The following is a 13169-nucleotide window of genomic DNA, read 5'->3' on the forward strand; positions in this document are numbered from 1 at the left end:
TGAAATCTGGAGATTTTTATAAATACATTTGGAAATTTTTGACTGGATATTGGAAATGTATGTTAATTAAAATCCAACTTGAATCTGAATTATTAAATAATTGGCCATTATCCCTTCATAATTTAAAATAATGTTGTTTGTCTGTTCTTTGATAAGAAGCTCAAGATTGGGGAGCCGGCATTGAGAGCAACCCCAAAAGGGGTACCTTTTTCTTAATAGGGTAAGGATCTGGTCCTCACGGTACCCCCCCCCCCCCCCCCAAAAAAAAAAAAAAAAAAAAAAGAAAACGACCATTGTAAGGTGGGATTATTTTGGAAAAATAGGACTAACCATTTCATTTTTTACAATAACTGTCCAAATTCCCGCGCGCTGATTGGCTCGTAGCTATTGTCTATAAGAGTGCAGACAATAAAAATGACGTCAGACGTAACGCGCGCGCTTTCTCAACGAAAAAATAGCCAATTCCGCTGGCACTTTTTCCATGTTATTGTAAAAAACAAAAAGACGGCAGTTTTCTATGGTCTCTACTCTTATAGACCATAAAATGACGCCAAAAAATGTCCAAAACTTGGCAGTGAAACCACTCGCCTGCGGCTCGTGGTTCCACTTGAGTTTTGAACATTTTTTGACGTCATTTTATGGTCTATAAGAATATAGACCATAGAAAACTGCCGTCGATTTGTTAATTAGCAAATTATTTACAAAGAAAAGAAAAATGTTTAAGTCAGTAAAGCATTTTTTTTGTTTAGAGAAAAGGCCATGGGAATTCCTATGAAAATACATCATTTGTTCACATGAATTAAATTTCCGGCCTAAAACCAGCTGGCATGGAACGCGTTCCCAGGAAAAAGCAGCTCTTTCCGGGAGGAGAGAGGGGGGAAATTCAAGAAGTCCCACGATTGCGCCTTAATACCTTCCCTCCCAGTTGTGACAATCTTTCTCGACGATATTCTTTTAATTCTCAAAGAGACAAATACAATCTGATTTTAGGCAGTGAGAAAAATAAGGAACATGAACCTGCTAACCTTGGATGTTGTGACGACTGACCCCTCCCCTCCCCCCTCCCTCCCCCCTCCTCTCACCCTCCTTCTCACAACACCCGCTGCCCTATTACCCAATGCGTGCGCAAAGTCATTCAAAGTTCACCAGTCACGCAAATGCGTGCGTGTTTGCACTTAGTTTGTGCTGTGTAAATTTCTACCTCCTTCCTTCCCAAAAGAGTATTAACGATGGCGTTCCGTCATGGAATCACAAGATCTTTGTCTTTTGTCACTCGCAGTTGTAAAAAGTCTCCCCAAGCGATTTATAAACGGCCAAGGTGGCTTTGTTCCGCTGCAACCTCGAGTCTCGACGAGCCAGGTGAGAAATTGCTTTCTTGCAAGTTTTAAAATCGAGCTTATAATATACACGAAATAAAACACGAATTAACATAACTTAATCGGATTATTCTTGTGAGTTAAATTAATAGATTTGGAGAAAGGACATTTCTGATTGATTTTCGTGAACTGAACATGTATTCTCTTTCGTGAGTACGACGCTACCCTTCGAAATAATAAACATTTGTTCATTCATTATTAAATATGCCACATCACAGGCAACAACAGTTTTCCATGCTTTCATTTAGGTGAAGATTTTGTCACGCAGTAAACTGCATCCTAAGTTCTGTAGAGAGAATGAGTTTTCGTATAATTTAAAGCATTTGTTGTAAGGCTGGTTTGGGGTAATTTGTATGGGGTTTTTTAGGTCAAGAAAACTATATCAAGCAATTATTTTTATGGAGGAGCATCAGGCTACCTGGGAGAGCTACTTTGAGTATCACATCACTCAAAACGATGAAAATCGATTTATCTCACAGGAAATTTAAAAAAAGATAAGCTTAAATATAAAACTGCTACCCTATAACAACACCTCCATAGAAATATGTAGAGCACATAATTTGTTACTATGGTAGTCATTTATGACCTAGTGGGCTAGAATCGGTAAAAAGTATATTTAATATATTTGGACTTTGGATGTTTGAGTTACATATTATGTGACTTGAGCATTTGTCTCCTGGGATTTGTCGCTTAATTCAGGCCTAAACTGGAATCAAACCCATGCATGCATGGCTGTGTGTGATGCCAGTTTAGTGCTGTATCAACTGTCAGTGAACTTTCTAGTTAGCTGGGTAGTCTGGTCACCAAGCGAGTTTGTAATTGTACCGTTGGAGGATGAATAAATTAGAGTGAATTCATATACAAATATCAATATAGTTTAACTGTGAATGACAGGTTTTAAATTATAAGGAATTCATGGAGAGAAGTCATTGTAAACTGTTCAGACTACCAAAGAATCAGTTCTGGAGGTTCTTTAAAACCCCAGGTGGAACTAGAAAATTATATGTGACTCGCAAAACCTCAATAAATTCAGCTAGGGCTGGGTGGACAGTTGATTTGAAGTGATGTTGTCTTTTGTCTTTGCTCTGTGGTTTCCTGATGTCTTCCCTCTTCTTCGTTGCTCGCGTTGAGTTTCGTTGTTTAATCTCCCTTGGCAAATCTGTCTTGTCACTTGTGCGTCCTCCTGGGGTTCATTTGCATCAAAATTTGGTCTTGTTTCACCAATAGTTAACATTTTTAACTACTCAATGAATAAACACGTTTAACCCTCAATTAATAAACATGGGTTGCGTCTAACGCCAGCCTGTCTTCCAACCTGCCTAGCAACCTTACCTTTGTCAGTTCTGGAGGTTCTTTAAAACCTCAGGTGGAACATCCTTTATAAAATAAATTTACAAAATGCCATCGACGGCTTGGTTGAATGTGATTAAAAATAAGTTGACTCACAGAGTATTACATCATTTTATTTTAGACTTAGAATCCGGAGCTCACAAGGACAAAAAGCTTTTTACTCCAGGACCATTGGGTGTCAGTTTTGAAACAAAAAGATCCATGCTTCGAGACATTGGTTCACGTGACACTGAGTTCATAAGCATTGTGAAAACAATTCGCAGGAAGCTCTTGGAAATTGCTGGTGTTTCTCCTGAGGAATACTCGTCAATCCTGCTTCAGGGAAGTGGGACTTACGCAGTAGAGGCGGTTCTTACGACAACAACCCCAAGGGAAGGTGGAAAAGTTTTCATCATTGAAAATGGCGCCTATGGTAAGAGAATGATGAAGATCTGTGAAGTTGCTGGCATTGAAACGGTAGGTAAACAGCTCTAAATGAAAATTATTGCTTTATGGAAAGTTTGTGAACAGTTTGTTTTTTCAGTCAGTGTCAGTAGTGCATCAGCCGGCGTGCGTGCATGTAATATTATTGGTGGAAGGCGTAGCTAAGGGAATGACCTTTGAATCGTAATTTTTGTTTAAGGGTAGCACTTTATTTTTATAACCCCTTCTAATATAATAATAACAGTCTTTTATTTATGATCAGTAAGTATTTATAGCACACTGATCAGGCTGGAGCTTATCACCAAGTAACAAATTAAATGTAACTTGGGGGGGTTGAATGAAAACTATTTGTTTGGCACACAATGTTCTGCTATAACCTACTTCATTTTCCATTGACTTTGAAGAAAAAAATATTGATTATTCTGCAAGCTTTAATATTTTATGGAAATACACAGAGATTAAGTTTGGGCATGAAATTTACTACCAATGGACTAAAAGAAGATAAAAATTTGGAAAAAGATTATAAAGACCAAAAAGTTACTAGACAGATTTTGCTCACCAGCGGTGTATGTAAGTGTCCAGCCCTTTACCCTCTCGACTTGCACATAGGATAAAAAAGACCACAAGTTATACTACTGATACAATGTGGCAGATGATTGTCTGTGTAAAAGAAGCATCCCCATCTTACTATCAAATGAATAGACCTTACGGGAAAATGGCTGACATTTTAATATTCTTTTGTCTGTATTCAAATTAGTCCTACTAACCTCGTTCAAGATAAAATATTCTACTTTTCATTTTTGAACTCAAGAATGGGGTTTAGTAGTTAGTAGTAACTTGAATGCAAGCAAAAGAATATAAAAATGTTATCCGCTTTTGTATAAGTGTATAAATCCAAACATTACTGTATATTGATATGTACCAGGACTGGTGGAGATAAGCAGTATTAGAATTTACTGATGCAATTATATAAATTATAGAAAATCCAGTAACCAATGATAAATTGTTTGATCTTTAAGGAAGGACTCAGGTGTTTATATTTCCCTTTTGACTGTTTAGGTTGTACTTCATGGAGATGAGAGCTCAAAAGCTGATTTGGCAGAAGTTAAGGAAATCCTGAAAAATGACAAATCCATTACTAATGTTGCCATGGTGCACTGTGAGACCTCGACAGGTGTCATTCACCCAGTCAGCGCAGTAGGAAAGCTTGTAAAAGAACATGCTCCAGGTGCTTCATTTTTTGTAGATGCTATGAGCAGCTTTGGAGCAGTTCCTCTCAATCTAGACTTGGCCAACATTGATTTCATGGTGAGCTCTGCCAACAAGTGCATAGAAGGAGTCCCAGGCTTCTCATTTGTGATTGGACGCATTGACTCATTGAAACGATGCAAAGGGTGGGCACGCAGTCTTTCTCTTGACATTGTAGATCAGTATGAAGGTTTGGAAAACAATGGCCAGTTTAGATTCACCCCAGCAACCCATGCTATTCTTGCTTTTCGCCGAGCTCTATCGGAGTTTAAAGCTGAAGGTGGAGAAACCGGCCGGGCAAACAGGTATGGGGAATTTTCTAAATCTTATTTTTAAGTATATTACTAAATGTTATTTTAAGGATCTTCTTCAAATGTTGATTTTTGGAGGTTTGAAGTTGTTACAGCCTCAACTAATTACTCTTACCTAACTCACAGCACAACTACATGGATAATAACAGTGAAACAATATTCAGTACCCCACATTGACATTCAAATTCTATTTGTTTGCAGAATGTTTGTCGAATGAACCACGTTTAAGGGCCTTAGGTTCCACAAGTCTCCTATACAATGTTGTAGCTCAGTGGTAGAGCATTCAAAAGGAAGGTCATAGGTTCAACTCCTGTTGGGAGAACTTGGATTTTCTTTTTCCGAGTATTCATGTCACTGACTGAAAAAAAAAAAACATCTATCAATTCAGTACTAAGATGTTAAGTAGACCCACTTAAGGACGGTGCCTACTATTGTTACTGCGCATACGTTCTGCGCGTCTCGAAATACTCGGGTTTCCTATGGATGGTGCCTACTAATACAGGGAAATGTTTGCGCAGTTTAAAGCTATACGGAGAAATCAGAACTTAGCAAATGCTTTTGGTATCTCAAAAGAAAATTGGGGGTAACCATGCATTTTTCAGAGATAATTAAGCTTCAATTTAGGAAAAAATCCCATACATTGCTTTAAATTTTGGCGCTTTTTAGAGATATTATTGCTTAATTATCTCTGGAAAATGCATGGTTACCCCCAATTTTCTTTTTGGATTCCAATAGGCCTTGTTAAGATCTGTTTTTCCCGCATAGTCATAAACTGCACAAAAATACTTCGGTATTAGTAGGCACCGTCCTTAATTCCATAAATGGAAGTAAAGAAAAATATCTGGAAAAGAGAGAGGTCACTTTTTCAGGACCTCTTTAAACTGGTTCTACAAAAACTGTATTAATATTATTATAATTATTATTAATATTAATATTAGTTTTAACCATTGTTGATAAAAAATATTGAAAGATTTTTTATACCTATATAACATGTTTCTGTTTATTTAACAGTCTTTATTTTAAGATATGGCCACCTTAACTCCCTTGTTATTTTTATCATAATTAATTTTGTGAAAACATAGTGGACATAATTTATGTTTGCTTAATTAAGGGGTCAAATATAATCATGATAACTAATTTAATGAAAAGATGTGATGTGAAGTTTGTTAAAAGCCTTTGGTTTCCTTAGTTTGTAAAAATGTTTGGCCTTTTTTTTAGCCTAATGGACGGTATACATTTTGATCATTGTGCTATGTAAATAAATTAAAGTTTCCCTGAGGATTTTATAAACCTGCTCAAGAGGTCCGCAGTTGGTCCATTGTAGAATGGAACAACCTTACATGAATTTCAGTACATGTAAATTTATTTATAATTTCCCTATAAGGACCTTTGTCTTAAAGCCTGCCACACACTTGAGGAAAGAGCTGAGCAAACTGCCTTGTGAGGCATTGCGAGACCATGTGAGGCAATCAGTTTAGCTGTTTCCTTAAGTGTGCAGTTGAGTTTTTGTGAGAATTTCACCTTGCTAGGCGAAATCTCAAATATCAAATATGACATATTTTCCTCACAGCCTCACGAGGTGAAAAATCACAAAAACTTAACTGCACTATTAATGAAACAACTGAGCTAATCACCTCGTGAGGCAGTTTGCTCAGCTCTTTCCTGAAGTGTGCGACAGGCTTTAGTGGCATGGAGCTTGTCTTAGCTGAATCATAATCTTGATCTTTATCTTTTTTTTCTTCATCTAGGTACATGGAAAACTGCAGTGTCCTACAGGATGGAATGAGAAAACTGGGCTTCAAGAAGTTTTTAGATGATACGCATGAAGGTTACATCATCACGTCTTACTACAACCCAAAGCACCCTAACTACAGCTTTGAGGAGTTTTACAATCGGCTAAACAGCAAAAACCAAGTAATCTACCCTGGCAAAGTGAGCAATGCTGACTGTTTTAGGATTGGTAACATTGGAAAGCTGTATCCTGAGGATATGGAGCACTTACTTGTGTGCATAAAAGAGGTTTTAGCTGAAATGGAGGTTCCTGTTCCATTGCATGATGATTAGAGAGCGCCATTAATTATAGGGAAGTAGACTTGGAAGTCTTTCAAGACTCTTAAAAAATAGTAATAAATATTTTGTTTATTTTTGCTGCATTTAGTTAATAAAAGTAGTTGTATCTAGGATTAATTCTACTGAACAAAGTTCATTTGCCTTTACTCCAGGGCCAGCCATAATATTTATCCTTTATTATCGCAATCCTGGGGGATCTTCCCATTGCACTAAGACAACGTTATTTTGCGGTAATGTCGTCTCAAAATGACGGTTTCTGATTGGCTCAAAAACTGTCATGTAAGCATGACAGCACGGCACTTAAATGGGTTCGGCACGCGCAGATCAAAATTTTACTTCTGTGAATGAACATGTGACGTTGGATGGTGTTGTTTATTTCTTTTCATTTGAGTTTACAAACCTTCTGACACTGTTCAAGGACCACTTATAATATTTTTTTTGTGGTGAACATGTACCATATATAGTGGATCCAATTTTTTTTTAAAGTAAGCAAAAAAGAGTGATTATAAATTCGATCAAGAGAAATTTACTTAAAAAGACTTTCTTGAGTGTGAAAACGGCCAGGGTAAATAACAATGAGCTTAAATTCCAATAAATTATGGCATTTCAAAGCAAAAGGATCTGGTTCTTTTCTGATGTGTGGGGGGGGACAGGGGGGCGGGAGCCCGGGAGAATAGGGGGCGGGAGGGAGGGGTACGGGAGACGGGAGAGGAAAGGGCGGGAGGCGGGAGTTCTAAGAGGACGGGAAGCGGGAGAGCAATACAAAACGGTGAATTTTTTTACTCATTAGTGCGTTAGAATACTATCAAAAAAAGAACTCAACAATGTTGTACAATGTTATTTGTCTTCCATTTAGCGTCCTCCGAGGCTTTACGCAATATTTTATATCCGAGGGCACACGAAAATTCGTGCTCAGGCGATAAACAGGGTTACTTCCGGTGAAATTGTAAACCCTTTCATTGTGTTACGTCATAGCTTATGAAATGTCAAGCGTGGCATGTGTACACATATGTGAGTGCCGCGCAAGTTTTTAGAAGTCTCAAAAGAGGTGAGCAAGGCGAGCAAATACGCGTCTTGTAAATTTAGTATCAGAGATTCAATGTGGTGTCCATTTTAGTACTTCTTAGTATTTTTCAGTGCGGTAGTGAGAAATCTGGGGCATGGACGACCTCTCCCAATGACCGTCAATCCGACCGTACTAAAGATTTTGCTGCATGGTGTATGGGAATTTACGAACAGAATGCTGTTTCAATGAGCACGTGGAGAGTGTGGAGTGGTTCGTTTCACGACACCGTTTTTCGTTTAATGGACAAGGCAAAATCGATTCCTATTACAATAGGCAGCCAAACAGCATGGGAAGCAATCAGGAACGACTTTATAGAAAAGAGGAGTAGGATTAGGAGTAGGAGTAGGAGGAGATCAGTGCAGCCTCCTCGGCACATTGATGAAGACTTCTTTTTGATGAACAGTTTGTCCGGCCTAATATCGGACGCTTTTTGCATTTAATGCAGTAATTCTTTCCTCAGAGCAGAAGCAACGAGCTTAGAATTCACCACCAGTAACCCAGGGATTTAAACCTTGGATTGAAAGAAGGTCCTAAAGTTTCATTTTACCTTTTCCCGAACTAAAAGCAATTTTTTTACGCAGTTTTAGGGAGTAAGGATATCGAGAAAGATATCAAGATTATAATTAGTGTATCAAGTAAACGCGATGGATCCGCAATAAGGCGCTGAGAATTAGGGAGATGTACCGAACTCTAAACTGGGGCGTTTGGCTGCCAGCTCGCCATGTCCTACTTCCCTATTTGAATTACATGATCCCAACAAATGAATAATTAGGTAATGCAACAACTATTACACTGCACGATGGACAAGACTGTTGTCACTGAAAGAATGGTTAAACCGTCAACAATACGAACATGTTAGTCAAAAATTAAATACAAACAGTGGTGATAAACATAATAAACTTGCGCATTTTAACTTGACGTAGCTTATGAAACATCAAGTTACATAAAATGCGCAAGTTTATTATGTTTATCGCGGCTGCTTGTAAATTATTTCTGATCAAGCTACGATGGCTCAAGAACAAAAGTCTTTATGTTAGTCAAAACTTCATTAACTCAGAGTACAAAACCTATCAATAATGTTAACGTTATTCAAAATATATATAGTAAAAAATGAATAATGAAAGGCCTATGAATGGCACGTCCTGGTACAGCTTTGTGACTAATACGGGTTTTGAAGCCTTCTAATTTACTCGGGGACGGGAGAAACGCGAAAAAGGGCGGGAGGCACAGGTACGGGAGGCGGGAGGTTCTGACCCCCCTGTCTCCCCCCCCCCCCCCCACTGATGTCTCTTATCCCTAGAAAAAAGTACTTCAAGAGCTCTTCTGCCTTCTCTTTCATGGCTCAAGGCTGTCAATTTGATCTTCTTGTCGAAGCGCCGAACAGCAGACTCAGTAATTTTTACAGTATCCTTCGCCTCTAGGTTTCTTTCAAATTTTTAAATCTCCACGGCACCTAAGCTAGGATAACAATGCTCTGTTTTCATTTATGGGTACTAGTATGGTTGCTCTTTTTCCTCTTGCTTCTGGTTGTGAGGTTTATTCATCACTGTTTTCATGTTGTTGTTATCTCGCAGCAGTAACAAATTTTCAATAAAATTTGCTGGTAAAATGTTTAAACCAACTAGCTTGTCTATTTCATCAATGTTAGGTGCTTTGTGAACTGTAAATTTATGCATTTTCTTTGTTTTGACGTAAAAATTAAAGCCAAAAATTCAAATAACCTGCCCCGAGAAAAAATTTTGCGCACGGATATTACCATGGCTATACAGTTTACTCTCTCCAACAAAATGTTAGTAACGCGATAAAAAACTAAACTCGATTTCGAGACGGCATTACGGCTTTATAATGATGGCGTTGGGAGAAAATATATTCCGTATTGGGTGGAGTCCCCAACCAGCCGTCATTATAAAGCCGTAATGCCATCTCAAAATTGAATTTAGTTTATAATGTAACAGCAAGACTGGAGTTGCAAGGATGATACTCCCGTAAAACTCTTAGCTCCCTTTCAAACTTGGATTTTTTCATAGCCCAGGCCCCTCGTCCTACTGTATTAAAGATTTCTGTGCAACAGAGATTTTGTTTAAGAAAAGAGTACTTAATAAGCAATGGCATTAATCATTATTTTGTAATTTATAGCATTATCGAAGGAGTGATTTTATGCAAAAATAATGGTCAGTGATGACCTAAGTGTGTGCATTTGTTTCTCTAAATAATCTGGGCATTTATATATGTGTATAATTTGAAAGCTTTTAAGAAATTAATCGAACATGAGATGGACAGTTTTATCTGATTTTCAAGCACCTTGGAACTTCTTGGTGTCTAGAAATTAGATGAAATACTCCTTTGATTGTTTGATGTAGCTTCTCAAATCATAATCAATAATTCTTGGAGAAATTCAAAGCAGAAGTTCACCAAATTTTAGGGTAATAATATTAAGATCACATTTCCAAACCTCCTTCACGGTTACCACTGATAGTAATTTCATTTGTTATCTTCATGAATTATTAAAGAGTTTAAGAATAGCATTTCAAAAACTGGAAGCATTGGAAATTGTCAAATTCGCTGATTCTTCTTTTAACTGCATGCACATGGGTGGTTATCATTTGATTTTCTGCCAATAATTTCTGCTAAATTTCGCACTTGATTTCTTTGGTGGAACTTTGAGCAAGAAAATAAATTGGTGATAGACGTGATCAACATCAAAGTGACTGATTGTATTGTGTGGCAATTGATAGAAGAGCATGTCATTCATTGAAAACCACATGCAGTATCATTCAAATGATCACCTCTTCTTTTATACCAAATAAATATAATATTTTGTGCCTCATTTGATTCTAGGAAAAATAATTATCATTAATTAATATATTAATATTATTATTATTATTATTATTATTATTATTATTATTATGTTAATAATCATTATTATATGATTTTAAATTAATTATTATGATTATTATTATGATAATCATTAAATATTAATTGAATGGCCATATTTATAATCATAGGCAAGACCTGGGAGGTTGGGGGGGAGGGGGGGCTTGTGGGCAATTGCTTTTGCGGCCAATCCAGGCTTAAGCCTTCAGAGGTGTCTCGTTTTTAAGCGATGTAGCGCGTCCAGTTTAAACTGTAGATACCTAAACCCCTATATCAAATTAAAGCTTATAGGGCTGACTATCAAACCGTACCAAGAATTTTGAAATAAAATAAATTGTCGAATTTTTCACGACCTCTAATTGCGAGCGTCCGAATCACCTTTTTAAAGCTACAAGTCAAAGTAAATTTTATTTTTGCTAATTTATTTTGCTCCTCAGTTTCCGGACCCAAAGCGCTAAAAAAAGTTGTTTGCGTTTTGCCATATTCAATCGCAGTGAAAAGTTATAGAGCATTTTCGAAATAGGATGAAAACAATGTGGAGTAATCGTACAAAAATCGCTCTCCTAGAAAAAATATTTGGAAAGAAAAAATTCGCAAACACGTTTCTGTTGTTTATATGTTAAACTAGCTACTGTCCAAATTTGAAGGCAAACGAACAAATTCCTTTTGAGTTTTAGCTCTTTGAAGTGGCTCCTCCAAGTGAAAAAAATTTATTCGAGAAAACAGCGCTAAAAATTCGGCAATTCATTTTATTTCAAAATTCTTGGTTTAGTTGGATAGCCAGCTCTATAAGCTTTAGATATAAGGGTTCAGGTATCTACAGTTTAAACCGGACGCGCTACATCGCTTGGACGCGAGACACCTCTGAAGGTACCGGGTAACCTTAATTGATGGCATCTATGAAAAACTTAAACTTTGATACAATATTCAGTTAGTTCATGTAACAACTAGGGTAACCTTTTTTAAAATAGCTTTCAAAGAACATCTCATCATTTTAATTAATAGATGTTTTTGTTGGGTTTGAAACATACAAAACAGCTATACTCATCCATACTTGCATTAAATTCTGTTATTAACTTTTGATCAATTGCTTTTTTTTTTTTAATTCCTGATACTTTAATTATGAAAATGCAATTTTCTTAAGATAAACTAAAGACAAAAAACTTTGAGACATTTTTTGGCACGTTTAGGACATTCTTTCCTTGAAATTTCGGACTTAGCAGTCTGAGAAGTCACAACGTGTAGATCACAGTTCTGTTTAAACAGTTCAGTTTAAACACAACAATCTATAGGATGTATTTTGAGCAAAACAGCACAAAACACAAGTGTTCTAGTTCATAAAACTAACTCCTACACAATTGTACATAATGTTTGATGTTGTTCCAGTGAATTTCAGTCTCCCAGTTTGAAGAAAGCGATATTTGGTATCCTGGCGAATGGAGTACCACTGTTGAGCGTTTGCCTGAGCCTCAACTGGGGTCAAATTGTTAAAATATGCGGCGTTGCCCATAGACAACAGATATACGTAATTTCATGTGTTTGGGAGAAAAATGGAAGAGCACTTAAAAGAACTGACTACCTCTGAAGATCATCTCCAGCTTTTCTGCAATAAAACTGTGCTTTGTTATCAAATTATGTGTTGAATAATAAAACAGTTATCCTGCTCAATCTTGCGGAATTATCCCCTGATTTTAGCGAATTTCGTCGGCTAGGCAATTTCGCAGGATAATAATTATAATAATAATTATATAATAATAATTATTTTGAAATATTCTAAAATGCTTGGACTACATACCAATCATGTGACAGCCGTTGAACGTCGCTTTTCATTGCTGTCATTAATTTTGCGGTCTAACATTTGCAAAACGGTTGAGTTTTTGTTTAATATTTGTAAAAAAGGAAGTTTACATCTGGCATTATTATTAACATTATTATTGATGTTGTGCATTTACATGGAGCAGACAGGTGTAAAGCATCTTTCCTTCCTTCTCTCCGTCCCTTCTCTCAGTGGCTCAGCAATTTACCGTTGACAGGCCAGCATCAAAGTGCGAACTCGTGAGTTTTGAAGCGCGATTTATCGCTGTTTTGAAAAATGTCTGTGAAATGTGCACAGTGGTCTTCTTTTCTTTCCAGGTCTTTAACCCGTTTGCCACCCAGTGTGAAAATATTTAAAGAAATCAAATTCGGAATGTTGAGCTGCTAGCACCTATAAAGACCTATAAAGGACACGATGCAAATGATAGAACAAAGCTTAAATAACTGTGAAAATTCAATTCAATTCAATTCAATTCAATTGAATTGAATTGAATTTCTCAAATTAACTCTGTGGTGTTCGTTGTTAATGGTTAGTGTCAACCTATCAGTGCTGCTAAGAAAATATTATGCCGCACGAGGCTAAGAAAAAATCTTTGACCTCGGCGAAATACCTCGGTGGGAATCAAACGCGAGGCC

The 13169-nt window shown here is 37.0% G+C and overlaps 1 protein-coding gene and 1 long non-coding RNA gene across 2 annotated transcripts; one reads left to right on the plus strand and one right to left on the minus strand.

Annotated features, from left to right (window-relative positions):
• The first annotated feature begins 1127 nt into the window (after positions 1 to 1127).
• On the plus strand, positions 1128 to 7395 carry LOC146473262 (uncharacterized). The gene is made up of 4 exons (XM_085118664.1): positions 1128 to 1359; positions 2848 to 3182; positions 4209 to 4702; positions 6457 to 7395. The coding sequence occupies exons 1-4, from the start codon at positions 1230 to 1232 to the stop codon at positions 6770 to 6772; spliced, it is 1275 nt and encodes a 424-aa protein (XP_084974790.1). The 5' UTR covers positions 1128 to 1229; the 3' UTR covers positions 6773 to 7395.
• A 1729-nt stretch (positions 7396 to 9124) lies between these two features.
• LOC146473263 (uncharacterized) lies at positions 9125 to 12926 on the minus strand. The gene is made up of 2 exons (XR_014866441.1): positions 11601 to 12926; positions 9125 to 10914 (listed from the first exon to the last, which is right to left on the minus strand). It is a non-coding gene; the product is annotated as an uncharacterized LOC146473263 (long non-coding RNA).
• Positions 12927 to 13169: the final 243 nt, after the last annotated feature.

Source organism: Pavona decussata, unplaced genomic scaffold (assembly GCF_977016875.1).
Source record: "Pavona decussata unplaced genomic scaffold, jaPavDecu1.1 SCAFFOLD_94, whole genome shotgun sequence".
Lineage (NCBI taxonomy): Eukaryota > Metazoa > Cnidaria > Anthozoa > Scleractinia > Agariciidae > Pavona > Pavona decussata.

Excerpts from the sequence above, each read along its gene's own strand:
- LOC146473262 (XM_085118664.1), top strand. The coding sequence starts at position 1,230 with ATGGCGTTCCGTCATGGAATCACAAGATCTTTGTCTTTTGTCACTCGC. Across the intron at positions 1,360-2,847 it reads CTCGAGTCTCGACGAGCCAG|ACTTAGAATCCGGAGCTCAC; the intron begins GTGAGAAATTGC and ends ATTTTATTTTAG. Across the intron at positions 3,183-4,208 it reads AAGTTGCTGGCATTGAAACG|GTTGTACTTCATGGAGATGA; the intron begins GTAGGTAAACAG and ends TTGACTGTTTAG.